Source organism: Pelophylax lessonae (genome assembly GCF_965119305.1).
Source record: "Pelophylax lessonae genome assembly, chromosome: 4".
NCBI classification, from domain to species: domain Eukaryota; kingdom Metazoa; phylum Chordata; class Amphibia; order Anura; family Ranidae; genus Pelophylax; species Pelophylax lessonae.
This window is the reverse complement of record NC_138771.1, coordinates 315,192,606-315,216,571: the sequence shown is the minus strand read 5'-3', so window position 1 is coordinate 315,216,571 and position 23,966 is coordinate 315,192,606. Positions and strand designations below refer to the sequence as shown.

At 45.7% G+C, this 23,966-nt stretch overlaps 1 protein-coding gene across 1 annotated transcript in view; it reads right to left on the bottom strand.

Annotated features, from left to right (window-relative positions):
* NSD1 (nuclear receptor binding SET domain protein 1) overlaps nt 1-23,966 on the bottom strand; it is a 147,887-nt gene that overhangs the window by 81,334 nt on the left and 42,587 nt on the right. Inside the window, exon 5 of the mRNA XM_082256085.1 lies at nt 20,661-22,593. Coding sequence (XP_082112211.1) covers nt 20,661-22,593 — 1,933 coding nt within the window. The remainder of the gene's footprint in view (nt 1-20,660; nt 22,594-23,966) is intronic.

Genomic DNA, 23,966 nt, shown 5'->3' with positions numbered 1-23,966 from the left:
TACACCCTTTGGTCCGCCCTGGTAATTGACATAGGCCACGGCCATGGCTTTGCCCGACTGGACTTAGCTCCCGGAGCCGATCTGTCCAGTGATCCAGGCACATCCTGATCACCTGAACTTCCAAGACATTGATCAGTAATCTGAACTCTTCCAGCGTCCAACAACCCTGAGCAGAGCTCAGTCCCAGGACACCTTCCCACCCAGACAGACTGGCATCTGTAGTGACCGTTGTCCAAGACAAGGGGAGAAAGGATTTGTCCTGTGGAAGATCTGAGTAACGAATCCCCAACCAGGGACTGGTTGCCCGGCGCAGCGGGATCTGAATATCCAAGGACCGCAGACACTCGCCCCATTTTACCAAAAACTCCCTTGGAAGGGACAATGTATGGAACTGTGCAAACTTAACCACCTCTAAAAAAAAGGTAGATACCATCAGGCCCAGCACCCGCATGCCAGTCCGGAGGGAGGACAACCTGCTGGACAGCAGTAGACGAATCGCAGCATACAACTTCTGGAGATTGTTCAGAGGAAGGAACACTCTGGCTATAGCTGAATCCAGAGTCAGACCCAAAAAAATCCAATTCTTTGGATGGAATCAGAGCAGACCTCCAGTAATTCAGAGGCCAACTGAACCCTTTAGGGTCAGTATAGTGATCCCTGCGTTGTTTATCAGGGCCGCAGAGGACTCCGCTCGTAAGAGTTTGTCCAGGGAGCCCATTACCGCAAACTCCTGCTGAAGTAGCAATGCCGGGACCGGGGCTAACACTTTGTGAAGACCCGAGGAGCACAGGCGCGACCCAAAAAGTAACATTACGCTAGAGTCGGGGACACATTGGAATGTGCAGGGAAGCATCCTTGATGTCGACAGGGGCAGAAGTCCCTTATGAAGGTGTGCCACCGCTGTACGAATGGACTTCATTCTGAACTTCTGTACTCGCACAAACAGATCAGAGCCCCAAGGTCCCGAATTGGACGAACCTAGCCCTCCATCTTTGGGACCAGGAACAGGCTTGAAATAAAAAAAACCTGATAAAAGTAACAGCTCACGCACCGCACCAAAGAGAGCTTGCAAACGGTCCGGAACACAAATTGGAAAGGAGAACATTTCCCAAGGGCAAGAACAAAACAAACTTGTAACCAGACAGTATCCCTTCATTGAACCATTGGTTTATTTACCAGAGAAAAATGCCCCACCACTCCAGGCCTGGGTGGAGGCACACCTTCAAGCTGAAGGAACCTTGTCTGTAGATCTTGAAAAAATCCTGCACTCGTCCAGTTAGACCTGGGTCGCTTGGAACCTCCCGAGGAGGACTTAAAAACCTCTTGTAGGCCACGTCTGCGACAAGGTTCTCTTTCCTACCCAGACTGTGAAAGAAAGATGCTCTTCCCCCCTGTGAGACTCTTAATGATGTAATCCAGGGTAGTCCCAAACAAGCAATTGCCTTGAAGGGGGGAGGCAGTCAGAGTTTCTCTAGAGGTCTGGTCCGCAGATCAACACTTAAGCCACAATACACGCCTAAAACCAATACACGCCTAAAACCTACTGTCGAAACAGCTTAGAATCAGGGGAGCCCCGTCCAAAGAGACACTGCAGCCTGGACCAACTGGTCTGCCACTCAGCAAGGCAGGGGGAACCTGCTCACCCTCTAGGTCACAGCGCAAAAGCGTAATCCACTCAGTGTTTGTGAAACTAGGGCAATGACCAGGACTAGCCTAAATACAGAGCCAGCAACAGGAAACCTAAGGACACAACCATTTATTCACAAGTCCTCCAGTTTATAGTCCATATAAAAAGAATATAGCAATGTGATATGTTGTGTAACCATAAAATGTCCATCCACAAATGGCAGCCTCCACAAGGGGATTAGAAACAAAATCCAGCAGGAGCGAAAAAGAGTATAAAAAAGAGAAGAGAGGGCCTCTAGGTGTAGCAATATGGTTATATTTAATGAAGGTTTAACATTTGGCAACTTGCATGGTTGATGATTAAAAGAGGCACATCTAAGAATACAGGCATCTGGAGTAAAGCTGTCCACATGGACCATCCTCCTCACCGCTGACTCTCACTGCCGCCAGTCTGCAGTCATGACTGGGAAGACTACCCTGCAGTAGAGCGATCTGCAAGGGAGGCTTAAAGCGCAGTGTGAAAGGGATGACACTAATGGCGGTGCGGAGGATGGTCTACGTGGACAGCTTTACCCCTGATGCCTGCATACATAAATGTGCCTCTTTTAATCATCAACCATGCAAGTTAAAATGTTGTACCTTCATTAAATGTAACCACATTGCTAAACTTAGAGGCGCCGCTTCTCTTTTATACTCAGTTGTGACATGAAGCTACTTGTAAAATCAAGACATGGTTTGTTTACCAAGGTTTTAATTCATACATACATACATACATACATACATACATACATAGATTTATAATACAATATATAATTTAAAAACAAAGGGGGGGGGGGGTGAGAAATTTATGGAATATTTTACACAGATATCTCAGGTCAAAACAGTCTAACTGAAAAAGAAATGAGAAACGTCGGACATCAAGGATCCTAGCATTATCTACCCATGTGCTGACCTGAGGAGGCAGCAAGTAATCTTGGTTGTAGGAACATATTTGAAGGACCCCGAGCTGGATGTAACTATTGGACCCTCTCTAGTGCAGATTTGCTCAGTTTTTAACAAAAACAATGGTACCTGTTGTAGTTGGGGGGTCTCACACCAACCTATGGATTGCATAGTAAAAACAACCCTAGCCCCAGAAGACGTCTTGATGAAAAAACGCATCGGGTGGAGCCTCGAGCAAACATCACGCTCTTGGAATGGTTGATCCATTGATTTTACTATCTATGCGCATTTGTTTTATATGTTTGTAAGTGCAGTTTTCTAGTGATACCCTAGGAGCTGAGAGAGTGGTCTGGGAAGTGTAATGGCGATTTTGAGTGATTACACATGCCTTATGCAACTTTTGTAATAAAGAGGGTCATGGTAATTTGGTAAGCAGACACTCCTACTACACTGGGTGATTGCGAGTGTTGGTGACACTTCTGGAGTGGAATTCACTGAAGAACACTTTATCATGATTTAACTGGATCTTTTTTAGTGGACTGTTTATGGACTTTATTTCACTTATTACGAATTATAAGTGATTAATAGGATTTATACATTTATTGTTCTCTTTTTTTTCAGCCCAACACTACTTTACTGTATTCACTGGGAAGGATACCCTCTAAGTGTTTGCAGCTATAAGAATTAAACATTGTTGGTGTACTTTGGGGTCCACACGTGTGCGGTTATTTTATATGGATTGCATAGTCAACAAGATTAAACACCCCTCTACATTATGCTTTAAGCCTTACCCAAACCTGCAAAAAAAAAAAAAAGAATTTGACTGAACCCTACAAGAGGCCAGAACTGTCAGCACACAAAGACTGGAGTGCAGCTTTAGCTTATACTGACACAGCAAATCCATTTTTTCGCATATATGACTATGGAGAGCAATTGTGTACATAAATTCCATTCCACTGTATAGGTAAAGGAAAGAGAACCTAAGCTTTTCTTACACATACACACAATGGGGAAAAACTGGATTTTTGTAAGAACTTACCGTAAAATCTTTTTCTCTGAAGTTCAACAGACGCAGCTCCTTATCTTCATAATTCAAAGTTATGCTCCTCCTAAGAATAGGCACTAGGCAGGAAAAAACGTAACCACGCCCATGTGGGCTTTCTCTGCAGGCATAACCCCTCAGACTCCGCTATCAAACTGTTTAGTTGCAAGCAGTGTTTTGAAGACAAAAAACCCCATTCACTCAGAAGCAGAGGGGCGGGTGCTGAGTCTGTCGAACTTCAGAAAAAAGGATTTTACGGTAAGTTCTTACAAAAATCCAGTTTTCTCTATCGTTCGACAGACGCAGCTCCTCTTCATGACTCATAGGGATGTCCCAAAGCAGTATTATCATGAGGGGAGGGAAGCAACACAGAAACAAAACGTAAGTCCCCAATGGCTTAAAAAAAAAAAAAAAAAAAAAAAAAAAAAAGGAGCCCTCAAAAGAGAAACTAAACAGAGTTCTCTTTTAAACTGCAGCCTGCAAAACCTTGCGGCCAAAAGAAGCATCCACGGATGCCAACAAATCTACCTTGTAGAATTTTGTGAATGTATGCACAGAAGACCAAGTTGCCGTACTTGCAAACTGTAGCACCGAAGCCTGATGGCGAAAAGCCCAAGAGGCACTCAGCGCTCTCGTAGAATGAGCCCTCACTGGGAAAGGAGGAACCTGACCCCTCAGTGAATAGGCCTGTACCAACGTCTGCCTGATCCATCTGGAAATAGTCGTAGCAGACGCAGCCAATCCCTTACGAGGTCATCAGCAAGGACAAAAAGAGCATCTGATTTTCTAAAGGTCTCAGTGGTCTCTAAATAAACCCTGATCGCCCGACCAACATCCAAAGAATGCAAGGCATACTCCGTTGGATGCTGAGGTTTAGAGCAAAGTGAAGGCAACACAATGTCTTCATTCAGATGAAAATCAGAAACCACCTTAGGAAGGACTGATTAGGTCAAAGTATCACCTGATCCCTGTACCACCAGCTAAGGTGAGCGACAAAAGAACGCTGCCAATTCAGATACCCTGCAGGCAGAAGTGTTCGCCACCAAAAAGGCACCCTTCTGAGACAAAGCAGCAAAATCTCTCGCATTTTTTCAAAAGGAGGCTTTTGAAGAACAGATAACACCAGATTTAGATTCCATGGAGGTAACGGGGATAGCCTCGGAAGAACCATATGGCACACTCCCTGGATAAAAGACCAGATTAACACATGCGTGGCTAACGGGTGTTGAAAATATATAGCCAAAGTCAAAACTTGGCCTTTGATAGTACCCAAAGCCAACCGCTGTTCAACCCCTTTCTTCAAAAAAGGCCAAAACCCTAGCGATCAAAAACGAGAGGGTGCACCTTCAGCGATTCACACCATGAAATGTAAGATTTCCACGTACAATGGTAGATCTTCCTGGAAGTGGACTTCTTAGCCTTAAAGAGTGTAGGAATCAGAGTCAGAAAGAACCCTATCTTTCGACACCTGACTTTCAACAGCCATGCTATTAAAGCCAGCGACTGTAAAGCAGGATGGAAGATTGGACCTTGAGACAGCAGATCTTCCCTGAGAGGAAGTCTCCAAGGGGTATCGGCGACCAGCGTTATCAGGTTTGCGTACTAAGTCCGGTGAGGCCAGTCTGGAGCCACCAGAACGACCGGAATGTTTTCCACCTCTATCCTGCGAAGAAGCCTCGGCAGGAATTTCAATGGGGAAAATGCATAAATCAGCCAATACCGACGCCAAAGACCAGTGCATCTGTGGCGTCAGCCAGAGGATCTTAAGACCTGGCTACTAATCGCTGCACCTTCTTGTTGAGGCGAGAGGAAAACAAATCGACCTCTGGAGTCCCCCCACCGAACACACAGGAGGTGGAACACCTCCGGGTGTAGGGACCACTCCCCTTGATCCAACACCTGATGACTCAGGTAATCCTGCTGTCAGTTTTCCACACTTGGAATGTGTACAGCACAGAGGGCTGGAACAAAAAGCTTTCCGGACAGAATCTCGGCCACCTTCTTGGCCGCCAAGACACTTTTGGTGCCCCCTTGGTGATTGATGCAAACCACAGCTGTGGCGTTGTCTGAATCTGAATGAATCTGAATCGGACAACCTTGCAGACGAGTGGTCCAATGACTCAAAGCTTTATTGCTCTGAGCTCCAAAACATTTAATCGGAGATTCTGACTCTTCCATCGCCCAGGTACCCTAGGCACAGAGGTTCCCAAGCACCCCGCCCCAGAACGACAGGCTAGCGACCGTGGTTACCACTGCCCAAAACAACAGAAGGATAGACTTGCCCTGGCACAGTGCTGGAGACTGACTCGACCACAACAGAGCAGATTTTATGTTGTGGCTCAACTGAATGACAGAATCCAAGGACTTTGGATCCTTGTTCCATTTTACAAGAATCTCCCTTTGCAAAGGCCTTGCATGGAACTGAGCAAACCGAACCACCTCGAAGGTCGATACCATCAGACCCATGGCTCGCATGCAAACTCGTAGAGAGGACAGATTGTTGTCCAACAACTCAATCGCCCCCTGCAACTTTTGCAGCTTGTCCAGGGGAAGAAAAACCATCACCAAGGCTGAATCCAAATTCAAACCCAGATAATCCAGTCTCAGAACCGGAGTCAGTGCCGATTTCTTGAAATTGTTGTTCCAACCAAACTCCAACAGGGCTGAATGAGAGTCTGCTCTCAACAGGAGATCGTCCAGGTACCCCAGTACTGCAATCCCCCGCCGCACAGCAGTGCGAACACCGATGCTAGTACCTTGGTAAACACTCTTGGAGTGGAGGCGAGACTAAAGGGTAACGCCACAAATTGATAATTAACCTATAATATGTTGTTCTGCAAGCTAACTATCGATATAGGCAGTGGTAATGCTGCTAGCACTGGTCACAATTGTTGGGTGCTTACAGCGCACCATTGACAGGCAGATCAATGATATGAGCCCGGGAATGCAGGATCCCCCATGAGGATACGCAGTGCCCTGCGTCGACACGCGTAGGGGAGGGGCCACAAGCCAGAGAGAGAGCGGCAGTCAGCGTCAAACAGTCTCATCACGAGCAGCTAGTTGGAGATAAGCGCCCAACAATTGCAAGTGCAATTTTAGATTTTTTAATAAAGGTAATTTTACAATAAAATACTTGCACTGTGGAAAGCTTTCTTCCCTTTTACGTGAGTCACTTGCGAGTGACATGGCTATCGGGACCATTCAAGAAGAAGGAATCCAGCTACCCCAGATTACTTAAAGCTGTTATTGACCGAGCTTAATTGCAAGGTCACACACCTGAAGGTGTTACCCACCTGAAGGGGGAAATCACAGGAATTGAGGTGGCACAGTAGTTTTCCATCATCAGGAAATCTCCAGCACTGATGATTGGCACCATTCCTAGCACTTTAGAAGCACTACTTTGCACTATCAAATACGGACACCACTAATCCAGCACTATACCTTACCAAAAAAGACTTTTAGTTTAATTATATTGCATGTGGTATTGTCATTATGTATTAGCACTATTGCTACACTATTTATGGATTGTTTTTTGCACGAATATTGGATTATATATTTATGAATTATGATTTACTGTAATAAAACTATTGTATAAGAAGATTTTACATATAATCATCTAAATATTTACTCTACGCACAATCTACCTCACAATTGGAATATTTATTGCATACATTTCGAATACACTAGCATTCACACTTAACCATTAGTATTTTTTATGGTTTTTCGCAGCACATTGCAATCGTATACACAAATTGATAATGCTCCTCTGCTACCGCAAAGCAAAGAAACTGCTGGTGTCCAGCGTAGATAGGGATGTGTAGATATGCATCCTTGATATCTATGGCGGCTAAGAAATCTCCCTGATGCAGAGACGCTACTACCGTGCTCCCTCCAAAACCTCTGTACCCGCACAAAGCTGTTAAGGGCCTTGAGATCCAGGATGGGACGCCTTCTTTTCTGGGCACGATTAATAGGATTGAATGTTAACCCTAAAAACGTTCCTGAGCAGGAACTGGCACAATCACTCCCTGCGACAGCAAGTCGTGTACCGCCCCTTGCAAGTCCCTTAACCGAAAATATATATAAATTATGTAGCGCCAAAGAATAAATAAATTCAATATACACAAAATGTGTCAATTAACCAAAATGTAAATATCTGTAAATGAATACTGTAAATACATATAACAATGTATCACAATCAAAGTGCAAGTGCTCTAAATTAATGTGATAAAAAATTCCAAGTGATAAAAACTATATCGGTGGATAAAACAATAGTTATAATAAATGACTGATGTCACAATAGGTGCTCCTGCAAATATAAGTCACACATATGCATATACTAGTGTGAATTAGAAATAGGTGCACAAAAGTCCATAAAAAAATGGGTGATATCTTCTGTGTTCGTATCAAAAGACCAAGTGCTTGAATAACTAAAATTGCCTTAGTGCATAAATGGTAATGCCTCCTGGTTTGGCTCACAAATTATAATGAACCAAACCCGCTTTTGGTTCTGCGTAAAATGCAATTTTCTCTGACAGATTTCCTATTTGAATCCCCTGTATCTCCGTCGAGTTCCTCAAAGCCATCGCCAGCGGTTCTATCATTAAAGAAAAGAGACCCGGGGATATCGGACAGCCCTGCCGTGTTCCCCTCTCTACAGGGAACTGTTCTGAAAGCATCCCATTTAATTTTATCGCTGCTGTAGGACGCTTATATAAAATATCAATCCATTTCCTAAATTTAGGCCCGAACCCAAATTCCTCTAATACCGCTCCAATATACCTCCAGTCTATAGAGTCGAATGCATTTTCGATATCTAAAAAACCAATACACCAGCACTGGAGATATCTGGTCCCAGCTGGGTATGTGTAAATATTCTTCTGAGATTTATATCCATTGTTTTTTTTGGCATAAAGCCTGTCTGATCAGAAGAAACCAACTGTTGAACAACCTTCATCAGTCTAATAGCTAGGGACTTAGCAAGAATTTTAGCATCAGCATTGAGTAATGAGATGGGTCTATAAGAGGTGCAGAGTGTGGGATCCTTATCCTTCTTGGTTACTAGCACAATATGTGCTTTGTACATAGAATGGGTTAAAACCCCCCCTGAATGCAATCCATAAGCAACCCCTGCAACTTCGGTATTAAAGATACCGCATAGTGCCTATACCACTCTACCGGCAGACCATCAGGGCCTGGAGCCTTGTCACTTGGTAGTAAATCTTTGGGCCCATCATCAGTTTGGGGTGGCATCTTCCTGTTCCAACATGACTGCACACCAGTGCACAAAGCAAGGTCCATAAAGACATGGATGAGCGGGTTTTGGGTGGAGGAACTTGACTGGCCTGCACAGAGTCCTGACCTCAGCCCGATAGAACACCTTAGTGCAGAGCCTGCGAGCCAGGCCTTGTTCAACATCAGTGGATGACCTCACAAATGTGCTTCTGGAGGAATGGTCAAACATTCCCATGGACACACTCCTAAACCTTGTGGACAGCCTTCCCAGAAGAGTTGAAGCTGTTATGGCTGCAAAGGGTGGGCCAACTCAATATTGAAACCTACGGACCAAGACTGGGATGCCATTAACGTTTGTGTGTGTCTAAAGGCAGGCTTTCCAATACTTTTGACACTATATTGTGTGTGTGTATTATATATATGTATGTATGTATGTATGTGTATATACTGCCTGATCAGGTCCGCCTGTCAGTTTCTCAGGCAGACCTGATCGGACCCTTCAGTCTCCTCTATGGAGCGGTAATCTGCCGCCATCTGATCCTGTCCGCCAAAAACAGACGGATGGTGGTTCTATTTTCTGTCCATCCCGTGGATCGGATCAGATGGCATCGGATGGAAACAGACAGACGGTCTGTTTGCATCCGATTGCCCTACAGAGGAGAGCAGCGGGGTTCTAGTCGTATTTATGTGTAAATTTAGTATCTTTTTTTTTTTTAAATAAAGCTTGGTTGTTAGTTATAAAAAAATAAACTTGCGCCTAACTTTTTTAGCCGGGTCCTAGATATCAGGCAAATTTGTCAAGCCCTGGTTGGGAGCATAAAATTGTCCAAAATGTCTTGATGTGCTGACGCCTTAAGAGTTCCCTTCACTGGAACTAATCCCCCTTCCACCAAATGATTTGGACCAGTACACAAAGCAAGGTCCATAAAGACATGGATGAGCTTACTTTGTCAATATAGGGTGTGTAAAATATATATTCTACATATACATACACACACAAAAGAAAGAAATCACCTAGTGTTGGCAGCCAACATCTCGCCCTAATTAAAAAAAAAAAAAAAAAAAATTTCCACTGTTGGCCGACAGGGTTTTAAATTACATACAAGCACCACAAACATTAACATTGTCCATTATATACCACTATGCAAGTCAGTGAAATTTGGGTTGTTTGTTTATCAGTCTTAAAGGCCTTTCAATTGCCACAGCAAAAGCCCTGCAACACTATCAGCACGGGGTTGCTCTAAGTGCCTCCAGCAGTTTATTTTGTCTTGCGTTGGCAAGATTTAATTTTTAAAAAAAATCTGTCAAACGAGTTTAACTGGTTCCCAAAAAAAGAAAAAAAAAAAAACCTAATGCCAAGTGTATGCAAAGACCTGTTATTTACAATAGAGAAATGGGATTTCATATACGGACACAGCGCTCCATAAATCATAACCACTGGGTTATATTGCCTCCTGCAGGACTAGGACGAAGCAGAACAAAAAACACCCGGCTATGCCCATGGGCCGTTCTCAGCTGATATATAACCCCCCCCCCCCCTCTAGGTAATCAGTTTAGTAGCAAGCAGTATTAGAAGTATCAGAACTCCATAGAGGGGTGGGTGCTGTGTGTCAATGAACTCAGAGAAATTGATTTTATGGCAAGTACAAAAATCCCATTTTTGCTTTCGCTCGGCAACGGACAAAGCGCGACATAAATAATAAACTACTGGGACGTCCAAAAGCAGTGCCAAAAGAAGAAGGAGGGGTGGGGAAAAAAACCCAAGGCTAAACAAAAGAGCCCTTAACCAGGACACAGGTGTCTTAACCTGGTAGAAAGGAGCCCAATCTGAAAAAATTTGTGAAGGTATGCACCAACGACCAAGTGGACGCCTTGCAAACTTGCTATATTTGTGCCCGATGACGGAAGGCCGAAGAAGTACTCAGCGCACGAGTAGAATGCGCCGTGACAGGGAAAGGTGGAAGAAGCCGCGCTGTCACTCCTCGCTGCAGAGTGGCCGCGAACATCTGATTCATCAATTCGCCCTTTATTTTCAGCCCACATGTAAGTGCTTTACTTTCAATAAAATCCTACCACTATTGCCTGCCTTTACTTTCTCATATGGGGAGCATCACTGCGGACATATACCGGAAGTGACCCAAGGAGGAAGTCTACATCTTTACTGTAAAGGAGCCACAGTAGGATCATTTAACCGCTTCCATACAGAGCAGTTAGATCCCCTTCCTGCCCAGACCAATTTTCAGCTTTCAGCACTCTCACACTTTGAATGACAATTGCTCAGTCATGCTACACTGTAACCAAACAAAATTTTTATCATTTTTTTCACACAAATAGAGCTTTCTTTTGGTGGTATTTGATCACAACTGGGTTTTTTTTTTTTTCGTGATATAAGCAAAAAAAGAGCAAAAATTTTGAAAAAAAAACCCCTTTTTTTTAGTTTCTATTATAAAATTTTGCAAAAAATAAATTTTTCTTCATACATTTGGGCCAAAATGTATACTGCTACATATCTCTGGTAAAATTAACCCAAATTACTGTATATTATTTAGTCTGTGTGAAAGTTATTGAGTCTAGAAGCTATGGTACCAATTACTGAAAACTGATCACACCAGATGTACTGACGGCCTATCTCCTTTCTTGAGGCCCTGAAATGTCAGGACAGTACAAATACCCCCCAAATGACCCCTTTTTGTAAAGTAGACAGTCCAATGTATTTAGTAAGAGGCATGGGGAGTTTTTTGAAGTTATCATTTTTTCCCACAATTCTTGGGAAAATGAAGAAAACATTTGTTTTTTCTTTTTTTTCCCACAAAGTTGTCAATTTATAAGCTATTTCTAACACATAGCATGTACACAGCAAAAATGACACCCCAAAATACATTCTGCTACTCCTTCTGAGTATGGTGATACCACATGTGTGAGACTTTTACACAGCCTGGCCACAAAAAGAGCCTCCACGTCCAAGTAGCACCTTCAGGCGTTCTAGGAGCATAAATACACATAAAACTTTCTTCCTACCTATCACACTTTTGAAGGCCCTAGAGCACCAATACAATGGAAAAGTCCACAAAATTACCCCATTTTAGAAAGAAAACACTCCAACGTATATTTTATGAGGCATTATGGGTCGTTTGAACATGCCATTTTTTTCCACAAGTTTTTGGAAAATGTGGGGAAAAAATAAAAACTTTGTTTTACACAAAGTTGTCAATTTATAGGATATTCCTAACACATAGCATGTACACAGCAAAAATAACACCCCAAAATACATTCTGCCACTCCTCCTGTGTATGGCAATACCACATGTGTGAAACTTTTTCACAGCCTAGCCATATAGAGGGGCCCAACATCCAAGGAGCACCATCATGCATCCTAGCCACTTGCCTAGGCCTATTTTTGACATTTGGTGTTTACAAGCTAAAATCAGTTGTTTTTGCTAGAAAACTACTCGGAACCCCCAAACATTATATATATTTTTTTAGCAGAGACCCTAGAGAATAAAATGGAGATTATTGCAATATTTTTTATCACACCGTATTTGTGCAGCGGTCTTCCAAACGCAATTTTTTTTGGAAAAAAATTCACTTTTTTTAATAAAAAAAAATAAGAAACCAGTAAAGTTAGCCAAATTTTTTTTCATAATGTGAAAGATAATGTTATGCCTAGTAAATAGATACCAAACATGTCATGGCGTCAAAATTGCGAACGCTCACGGAATGGCGACAAACTTTGGTATTTAAAAATCCCCATAGGTGACATTTTAAAAAATACTACAGGTTGCCATCTTAAGAGTTACAGAGGAGGTCTAGGGCTCAAATTATTGCTCTTGCTCTAACGATCGCGGCGATACCTCACATGTGTGGTTTGAACACCATTTACATATGTGGGCGGAGTTTCCGTGTGCGTTTGCATCTGCGCGCGAGCTCACGGGGACAGGGCGCTTTAATTTTTTTTTTTTCACTATTTATTTTATTTATTATTTTTTATTTTTACACCATTTTTAAAAAAAAAAAATTGATAATTTTTATTTCTATCACAAGGAATGTAAACATTCCTTGTAATAGAAAAAGGCACGACAGGACCTCTTTTTTGTGAGATCTGGGGTCAAAAAGTCCTCAGATCTCACAAGTACACTAAAAGATAGAAAAAAATCAAAAAAAAAAAAAAAAAAAGGGACCTTTAAACCGGTTGCTAGGCAACGACGCTTGCCCTCACTCGACATCCTGTCTGAGGATCCGGGACCGGATCGTTTTCCCCACTGCCGGCGGGTCCGGTAAGCGGGGAGAAGGACCGGAACGTGGGGGGGGGGGCACCTCTTCCGCCATCCTGGAAGGGTGAATCCGCCGCTGGGACCACCCTTATCGGAAAGCCAACCGTCCACCGTTTAAAAAAAATACCAGGGTTATGGCAGCTATCTCCTCCCATAACAGCGGTATTTAGGTTTAAACGGAGGACGTATATAAACCTTTTTGGACTTGGACATGGTGGCTGCATGAAGGGTGACAGGTACTCTGGTACTTTGCTGGGCAGGTGACAGGCAGGTGACAGGTACTCTGGTACTGATGAGCAGGTGGCAGGTACTCGAGTACTCTGATGGGCAGGTGACAGGCAGGTGATGGGTACTGATAAGTAGTACTGATAGGCGATACTGATACTGTACTGATGGGTACGGATGATCAGTACTGATACTGATCGATACTGATGGGTACTGATGAGCAGGTGGAAGGTACTCGAGTACTGATGAGCAGGTGGAAGGTACTCAAGTACTGATGAGCAGGTGGAAGGTACTCGAGTACTGATGAGCAGGTGAAAGGTACTCGAGTACTGATGAGCAGGTGGAAGGTACTCGAGTACTGATGAGCAGGTGGAAGGTACTCGGGTACTCTGATGACAGGTACTCGGGTACTCCGATGACGGGTACTCGGGTACTCCGATGACGGGTACTCCGATGACGGGTACTCAAAGTACCCGAGTACCTGTCACCGGAGTACCTGTCATCAGAGTACCCGAGTACCTGTCATCAGAGTACCCGAATACCCGTCATCAGAGTACCCGAATACCTCTCTGTATCCCATCAGAGTACCCGAGTACCTCTCTGTATCCCATCAGAGTACCCGAGTACCTCTCTGTATCCCATCAAAGTACCCGAGTACCTGTCACCTACCCATCAGAGTACCCGAGTACCTGTCATCAGAGTACCCGGGTACCCTTCAGAGTGCCCGAGTACCTGTCATCAGAGTACCCGAATACCCGTCATCAGAGTACCCGAATACCTCTCTGTATCCCATCAGAGTACCCGAGTACCTCTCTGTATCCCATCAGAGTACCCGAGTACCTCTCTGTATCCCATCAAAGTACCCGAGTACCTGTCACCTACCCATCAGAGTACCCGAGTACCTGTCATCAGAGTACCTGATGGGCTGGTGACAGGTACTCGGGTACTTTGATGGACTAGTGACAGGTACTTTGATGGGCTAGTGACAGGTGCTCTTTATTGGGGATGGGGGCAATCAGTGTGTTTGGGGTGCACTGTAATTGGTAACTAGCTGTTACCACAATCTCCTCCTCACACAGGATCAGTGTGTGAGGAGGAGAACACGGTGACAGCTAGTTACCGTGTTCTCTGTTGACATTTGTGACCGGCTGTGATTGGACACAGCTGGTCACATGGTAAAAAGCAAATTTCATTGGCTCTTTACATAGATCGGGGATGGGCTCTGTCCGAGGGACGAGCCTCGTCCCCGATCGCCGCGCTGTGCGCCCCCGTCGGGGCGCGCATTGAGGAAGGAACGAGCGGCTCGCGCTGGAGCCGCTCATGTGATCGGCTGTGATTGACACAGCCGATCACGTGGTAAACAGCCAATTTCATTGGCTGTTTACCGTGATCGGGGTTGGGCTCAGTCCAAGGGACGAGCCTCACCCCCGATCGCCACGCTGCGTGCCCGCGCAGTAGCGGCGAGACCGGGCGGACGTCATATGACGGCCGCCCGGATCGAAAAAGACTTCCTGCCGCCGTCATTTTACTATGGCGCGGTATGGAAGGGGTTAAAGAGCGCTTGCTTGGACAGCAAAGAGTCTGGAAATCACTGCAAATTCCCCAACCTGATTTGTGATAATCCAACATCTGGTAAGAGTCCTTAACATACTTTTACACAAGGTGAAGGATTGGGCAGTGGGAAGATTTTTGCTGTGCCAAACTGATCTGTGTCATCTTCACAAGGTAAGGGTACCTGGTAAGGGAACCTTTTCCTCATCCACACTACTTGGTGCTGTGAGGGATTCGAGTATGCATATAACCTGCACCTTTATTTATTTGCACATGTTTATGGACTTTATTGGGACTGTTTATTCATCACTTATTTACTCTATCTGTACAGAGTGTTTTACCTACACATTGCATTTTTGTTGCACATTATTTATGTACTTATTTTTGGTATATAGGCATTATACATTTTTTTCATTTAGTGGTTTTAGATTCACAGTGACGATTTTTGTGTACATATCAAGCGCAGCCATAACTTTTTTCAAAGGTGGAACCTGACCTTTAAAAGGAAAAGGCTTGAGTCACTGTCTGCCTGATCCATCTGGAGATGGTAGCAGAAGCGGCCAGCCATTTTCTTGGTGTGTCCGTAACCACAAGAAGCGAGTCTGACCTCCGGAAGGACTCAGTAGCTGCCAGATACACCCGAATCGCAAGAACCACATCTAAGGTATGCAAAGCAAATTCCCTGGGATGAGCCAGCTTGGGACATAAGGAAGGCATAACAATGTACTCATTCAAATGGAAGTCAGAGACAACTTTAGGCAGGAATGATAGACAGGGACGAGGTAATCGCCACCAAGAATGTCACCTTCTGGGATAACGTAGGGGGTGTGATATTAAACCCCCCTGGACGGGCCGTGTCCACACGCCACTTCCACCCTGGACACTAAGGACTGCAGGACTACCGTCAGCGCAACCATGGGAAGCTGGGGTTCCGAGGGACCCGCCACCTCCATGAGAGGGTCAGTGGGGGAGATGTGCCCCTGAGGCTTCATAAAGGAAAGGAAGACCTTGCAGTACAAAAATTATCTTTTGGTACCATTAAAGGATCCCCCCAAGGCTCAGGGTACTTATCAGCAGAGAGATAACAGGGACCCTCAATGACTCACCCTACTGATCTGTGGAGCGCAGAGAATTCGGAGCCAGCATCACCATGGGCGCCATCCCTGTTCATATGTCCTGGGCACAGGAAGAAACTGAGGAGGAAGAGGAGGAGCTTCGGCATCCACACGAGGCTTTGGTAATCTCCAAGACAAAGGGAAAATGGCCCCACGTGACAACGGGCTACACAAACATGGCTGCTAGCTGGAGACCTGCCAGACTAAGGAAAGATGGCCACCATCAGCTACAGATGCTGAAGCATGCAGCCAGGATCTTTGCTTCGCCCTCTGCAACGCTGCACCCTCGGCAAGGGGACCCCCCCCCGAAGGTAGGACACACGTTAGGGGAGACTCAGCTGCACACTCTGCACCGGGACGCCCCTGCACTATACCCACATTGCAAATAGGGCATGCACCCAGGGGTCCTCTACACTGGGACCCCTCCAGACTACCAGGGCAGGACGTATACTATCCCACGACCCTTACAGAGTGGGGATAGTGGGGGAGACCCAGGGGTCTCCACTGCATCCTCCGCGCTGGGACCCCCACCAGACTCCAGCTCCAGGCAGGGGGGAAAGGGAGTGGGGGAAGCCCAGCTCACTGAGGGATTTAAGTATGGGAGTAGGGAACCTGCAGGCAGGGCCGACTGTCCCTGGAGGTTACCCACGTCCACCCCAGAAAACCGTCAAAAAGAGGAGGGGGGGGGCTGTACTTACTCTTCCATGGTGCAGGTAATGCTCCAGACAGAAACCTTGCCAAAGTAGAGGAGCCGTCAGCCAAGGGACCGCTGCGACTCAGACCCATGCCCGGTCGTATGCGACCCTACGAAACGTTTAACTCGCGGGCTAGCCTCTGTCAGTGAGGCTATGTCGCGGCCGACCTAGCGCATAGCTGCGGTCTGCACGTGCTCCCTGGCTTGGCTAGGGGGACCACTGGATCTAGACGATCCAGCCCGTCGCCAAGCCTGGCAGTTGAGTGTAGATCTCCTGAGAGTAAAAAAAAAAAAAAAGAAGATGTAGTGAATTAGAAAAAAAATTGCTAGGACCAGAGATCCCACCCGGGAGCCTAGGTCCTTACACCTGACTAGACAGATTAAAACTGATTACCTAGCGCAGAGAGGGGGGTTATATACCAGCGGAGAATGGCCCATATTTTTTTGCCTTGCCTAGTCCTACTTCTGGAGGAGGCAATATAACCCAGCAGTTATGATTTATGGAGCGCTGTGTCCGAACGAAAGAGAAAGTGCTGCACATCTAAATGGCGGGCACCTAGAGGCGGCTGCACATACGTGCAGCAGCTTTTAAAATACTGATGTTATGACTAAATGCTGGACTGATCTAGAAAACTGCATTTAAATTCTGGGTAGCATCAAAAGTTTTCCACTAGTTTCTGACCCCCATATTCCTATTGACCCATCACCAAGAGGGGCTGCCTTAGGGCGGCCATGCACGGTTCGAATCTCAGCCAGTTCAGCAGGAACCGGCTGGGGTTTAAAGTAGTAATGGGCAGGCTGAATGTACCAAGTTGATTGATTGGTACAACCAGCCTGCCAGATCCTCTTGCGATTAGCAGTAGCGGCTGCTATAGCCACTAGCGATAATCACTGTCTTCTACCGGCGGGACAGCTTACCCCTGCCGGAAGACAATGGCCTGGCAGCAGAGATTCCCACATCAACACTGTCTGTGTTTGCAGGAAAGAAATTTGCTCTGTGTATGGCTGGCCTTACTGGACAAAAAAAAAATGTGCTGGAGGCAAGGAGAGTTTCAGTGCAATCAGTAAGCTCCAACACTTTGCCTGTCAAAAGTACTTGGACTCAAAACACACACACACACCCCCCAGAGAAGCTTTGGAGCCAGGAATAGGTAAGTACATCTTACTGCAGTTTACATTTTCTTTAGCTTGAATGCCCATTTAAAGTGCATATATACTAAAATATGAAACAAACCTGTTCAATACAGCTGGGGGGGATGAATAAGAAGAATAGAATGGCTAAAAATTTAAAACACAGCCTTCTTTTTAGCCAAGATCAGATGACCAACTTCATGCCTTCAGATATCTTTCCAACACAGATGAGAACAATGATTTGCCTTTTTCCTCAATAGACAAGTACCTTCTATAAATCGTTGTCCATCCAAGGAAGACAATTACCATAGATTTAGTTTAGCATTCATGCTTTGATTCACTTTTAGGATCAGGAGGGGACTACTACAATTGTTAGCCGTCTTCTACGGCTTAAACATTGGAATTTGAGTTAATTCAGAAAACTACCACACTTCTTTGAGGAAAAAAAAAAAAAAAAACGTGACACCCAAGATACTATAAAGCAAAATGACTGACTGAATCTCTAAAGCATTTAAAGTAGTAATCTGCCCAAAATGGAATGCGAAGTGTGGCTATACCTTACATATACATAGTGGAATATCTGGCTTCAGGTGATAAACAGATAAAACTGATATAGGAGGGTTTGTTTTATCTGTGTATCTGCAGTTTTCTCTACATTGTTCAAAGTCCAGATTTTATAAAGCTTTTCTGAGCTGTCATTGGAGGGAAAAGACACCCCTCCACACAGCTCACAGGAACAAAGATAAGGCTGTCAATCTGCTGGAAGTCCCTCCACTGTCACCATTTTTCTCCAGGTGTCAGGGAAATTTGTCAGAAGTGACTCACACTGACAGCAGAGGAAGGAGGCAGCAGACAGAAATGACACTTCATGCCCTTAACTAAGAAAAGTACATACTATGAGCAATGGTCTCCAAACTGCTGCCCAGGGGCAAAATGTAACCCTTTTCTTGCTTTTATCTGTCCCTTGGGGCATTATTCCCCCAACTGACACCAGTGACGGGGCACTAGTCTTCCGGCAGACACCAGTGACGGGGCACTAGTCTTCCGGCAGACACCAGTGACGGGGCACTAGTCTTCCGGCAGACACCAGTGACGGGGCACTAGTCTTCCGGCAGACACCAGTGACGGGGCACTAGTCTTCCGGCAGACACCAGTGACGGGGCACTAGTCTTCCGGCAGACACCAGTGACGGGGCACTAGTCTTCCGGCAGACACCAGTGACGGGGCACTAGTCTTCCGGCAGACACCAGTGACGGGGCACTAGTCTTCCGGCAGACACCAGTGACGGGGCACTAGTCTTCCGGCAGACACCAGTGACGGGGCACTAGTCTTCCGGCAGACACCAGTGACGGGGCACTAGTCTTCCGGCAGACACCAGTGACGGGGCACTAGTCTTCCGGCAGACACCAGTGACGGGGCACTAGTCTTCCGGCAGACACCAGTGACGGGGCACTAGTCTTCCGGCAGACACCAGTGACGGGGCACTAGTCTTCCGGCAGACACCAGTGACGGGGCACTAGACACCAGTGACGGGGCACTAGTCTTCCGGCAGACACCAGTGACGGGGCACTAGACGCCAGTGACGGGGCACTAGTCTTCCGGCAGACACCAGTGACGGGGCACTAGACGCCAGTGACGGGGCACTAGTCTTCCGGCAGACACCAGTGACGGGGCACTAGTCTTCCGGCAGACACCAGTGACGGGGCACTAGTCTTCCGGCAGACACCAGTGACGGGGCACTAGTCTTCCGGCAGACACCAGTGACGGGGCACTAGTCTTCCGGCAGACACCAGTGACGGGGCACTAGTCTTCCGGCAGACACCAGTGACGGGGCACTAGTCTTCCGGCAGACACCAGTGACGGGGCACTAGTCTTCCGGCAGACACCAGTGACGGGGCACTAGTCTTCCGGCAGACACCAGTGACGGGGCACTAGTCTTCCGGCAGACACCAGTGACGGGGCACTAGTCTTCCGGCAGACACCAGTGACGGGGCACTAGTCTTCCGGCAGACACCAGTGACGGGGCACTAGTCTTCCGGCAGACACCAGTGACGGGGCACTAGTCTTCCGGCAGACACCAGTGACGGGGCACTAGTCTTCCGGCAGACACCAGTGACGGGGCACTAGTCTTCCGGCAGACACCAGTGACGGGGCACTAGTCTTCCGGCAGACACCAGTGACGGGGCACTAGTCTTCCGGCAGACACCAGTGACGGGGCACTAGTCTTCCGGCAGACACCAGTGACGGGGCACTAGTCTTCCGGCAGACACCAGTGACGGGGCACTAGTCTTCCGGCAGACACCAGTGACGGGGCACTAGTCTTCCGGCAGACACCAGTGACGGGGCACTAGTCTTCCGGCAGACACCAGTGACGGGGCACTAGTCTTCCGGCAGACACCAGTGACGGGGCACTAGTCTTCCGGCAGACACCAGTGACGGGGCACTAGTCTTCCGGCAGACACCAGTGACGGGGCACTAGTCTTCCGGCAGACACCAATGCTGGGGTATGGTTTACCTGCACTAAAACCAGGACATTTTCAACTCCCACTGGCCACAGTCTGGCCCCACTATAGACTGAAGGACAGCAAACTGGCCCTTTGTTTAGAAAGTATGGAGACCCCTGATACACAGGGATATGCTTAGTTTAGATTTCATGTCTGAGGTTTACAACCACTTTAATTTATTAAGTCAATAGAAAAAAAAAAAAAAGTTATGGGTCGTCGTATTTAACCTAGCCTTTAAACAACCAAAATGCTGTCAACCTATCAGGACAGTTGCACAACAAGACCCAAACAAGTTATTACTAAATGACTAGAAAGAAAACTATACCTCGTCGTGATGGGTTGGGTTGTGCTGTGACAGAACTGGAAACATTGCTTTTCTCACTCAGGTCAGCGATCGGTGGGGTGCAGTCCTTTGGAGAACCTCCACTGTGGTTTTCTTCACTAGAATGGTCAAATTTCTGCCAGCGTTTTTTTGGTGCAACAAAATTAGTATCATCTGACTCATCCAACCCTGAGCACCCTCTATTAAGTCCTGAATCTGCTTCAGTCTCCTTGTCATGGGGTTTAATTTCAGTTGTGTTCATTTGGAGAGTTTGTGCATCATTTACAACATTGGACTGTGCAAAAGGATTGCTTGATAATGTTTCCATATTGTTTATTAGTGTGTCATTCTGAGAAGATGCAATACTGTGGGGAGAAGAGCCCAGCTTTGTTACATCAGGCATTCCTCCTACCAAAGGCTGGATCATACTTTCTGAAGACACATTCTCTTTCAGAGGAGAAGGGGTTTTATTTGTATATACCTCTTCCATTGTCCTAATTCGTCTTTTCTGCAGAATGCAGGGCTTTGTAAATCTTTTTTTTGGGCGAGGTACTGTAGTATTAGGATCGGATGACTCATCTGAATTACCTGTGGAACTACACGGGGTCTGTGCACCAGTCTGAGGAAATGAAATATCTTTTGCTTCAGCATTGGTATTTTCAGGCTCTGGCTTCAGCCCACCCTCTAATGATGCCTTTGATACCTTATCTGACCCACTTTCTGAAGAACATTCTATAGGGCTACACACGGAAGAAGTTTTTGTTCCAGTCATAAGAGGTCTTTCCTTTGCTTTGGTATCATGAAGATCTTTAAGCATCATTAACAGGCTGCTGTATTTGTAATCAGGCTCCATAGGGATTCTACTTTGACCAGGAGCAGACGGGAAAAGTAATGGTGTAGAAGGTTTTGAAGTTGTGTTTTCAGCATGGTCTCTGCTTATCCTACCGGATTGTTCTTTCTCCACAGAATCATATAACATTTCCGTGCATCCAGGCTTAGTAGGCGATTTAGGAGAGTTTGTGGAGCACATACTTAATTGTTCATGCATGTTTTCACCTGCTGTGCAGGATTGGCTTTCAACATTTAGAGGCCTACTTAAATTATTCAGAGAATGATGAACTTGGCTAATATGATTCGCAAATATTTGCTTCTGGGATTCCCCAGGAGACTCTGGTGCAGCCGATTTATTTGGTGACATATCTTTGCTGCAGACTGAATAGTCTTTGGATCTGGAAGGTTTTTTATTAGCACTTACTGGACTGGATAATGAACAATCTCGAACGCGCTTCTTGTTTTTTAGATTTTCTGCAGAAACCTCTGCTTCTGAGCCAACACTTTGCTTTGGAGACTGATTAAGAGGGCTCAGTTCATTTTTATATATATCAGTTGTTGAAGACACAGTTGGTTTTAATAAAGACTTTGCAGTCTGATCATGATCACTCATAGACTGCTTGTCCATTAAACACGTGTCTTGCTCCACTAGTCCAGTACTGCTGCTTTCTCTACTAAGGCTATGGGGATTGTTAACTATTTGCTTGAGATTACTATTTTCTTTCAGAGCTGGTGCCATTTTTATCTTCTCATCACTGGTTTCATTAGACCAATAATCAGGAGAGACAGCTTGTTTAGAGGCAACAAAGTCTTCTCCTAAGTATTTAGTTTTAGGAGAGTTCCTATTTAAAGGCTTTCGGCTTATACCTTGTTTTTTCTTTGCAGAATCAGTGTTCGTGCAAGGAGATGGGACACTGTTAAGCAGTTGAGGTTTTACAAAACCATTCAATACACTGATTGTCCCAGTAAAATTTTTTCTGCCATAATCTGTCTGTTTCTCTGTTGGACTTGCAAACTGTACAACATCTCCATATTCTATCTTGGCAAGGCAATCCAGGGCATGAGTAATACTTGACTGCCATAGTGGTAGAAGTTTTGATGGAATCTGGAGAAACGAAGAAAAACTCAGTCAACTGAAATAAAAAGCCTCATTCAGAAAAAACATTTTCAAGAAAAATTACCTGGACGTATTTATGGATGGGATATTGCCCACATTCTCTGTACATAAAAACATTCACATAAAAACATTCACATTGGTCTCCTTCCTTGATGGATGGTAATAACACAATGTCCCTATGGCACATGTAGCACCCTCCTAGCTAGGTAGGTGCTAGGTAAAGCATTTATTGCTCCTGCTGCTTTATCAGGGAAGCCTGATCTATTACATGTCACGTTTCCAGGTGTGATTCACTGGGTCTGAGGGAGTGTCCCCACTGCATCCAATGGAGGGAGCTTGTTGGACAGTGGAAAAAACCTAGTCAGTGACATGTTTTATGGCAGTCCCAGTGGGAGGGCATTCTGCAATGCATCCTGGGATTAGCCATAAATACTGAGGGGACATGTGACAGGGCGTCTTTGGCTGGAAGCAGAGTCCCAGGAGAAGGTGGAAAGCTGTCTCTCCTCCTGTAGTGTGTGAGGAAGGTGTTCTTAAATGGTCGGCCTAGTGAACCAGGTGTGGCGATGAGCTGCAGAGGATTTGGTGTAACTGACGGTGGAGCTGCTTGCAGAGTTTTTTGGGAAAAACCGTGTCCGTGAGTACTGAGGGACCTGCCAAAGGGTCTGGCCCAGGACGGGGGACCACTCCAGTGAAGTCAGGGAATCAAGGAGCTAGCTAACACAGAGTATGAAGGAACAAAAGGGGATGCCAGGAAGGACCCTAAAGTGTGTTCTACAGTACAGCTCATCTAAAGCGGTTCATTTATCACTCTTTCATCGCCATTGACAAGGTGAAGCAGCAGCCTTGCCACATTCAAGTGCAGTTAAACATCTCAGCAAATTTTGCATAGTGTATTCAAGTTGGAGTATCCCACTCATTCCCTTCTATTAAAATTCTCAATAAAACAAAAAAAAAAACCCTAGACTGACTGAGCCAAGTACTTTAAAGTCGCTAAACTATTGTACTGTTGCTATGGGTAACCCTGTCACCAGCAGCTCCCAAGGGAGTAGTGCTACACACATAATATCTCACAAAAGTGAGTACACCCCTCACATTTTTGTAAATATTTTCATCATATCTTTTCACGTGACAACACTGAAGAAATGACACGTTGCTGCAAGGTAAAGTGGTGAGTGTACAGCTTGCATAACAGTATAAATTTGCTATCCCCTCAAAATAACTCACACTGTCATTAATGCCTAAACCGCTGGCAACAGAAGTGAGTACACCCCTAAGTGAAAATGTCCAAATTGGGCCCAAAGTGTCAATATTGCGGCCAGCATTATTTTCCAGCACTGCCTTAACCCTCTTGGGCATGGAGT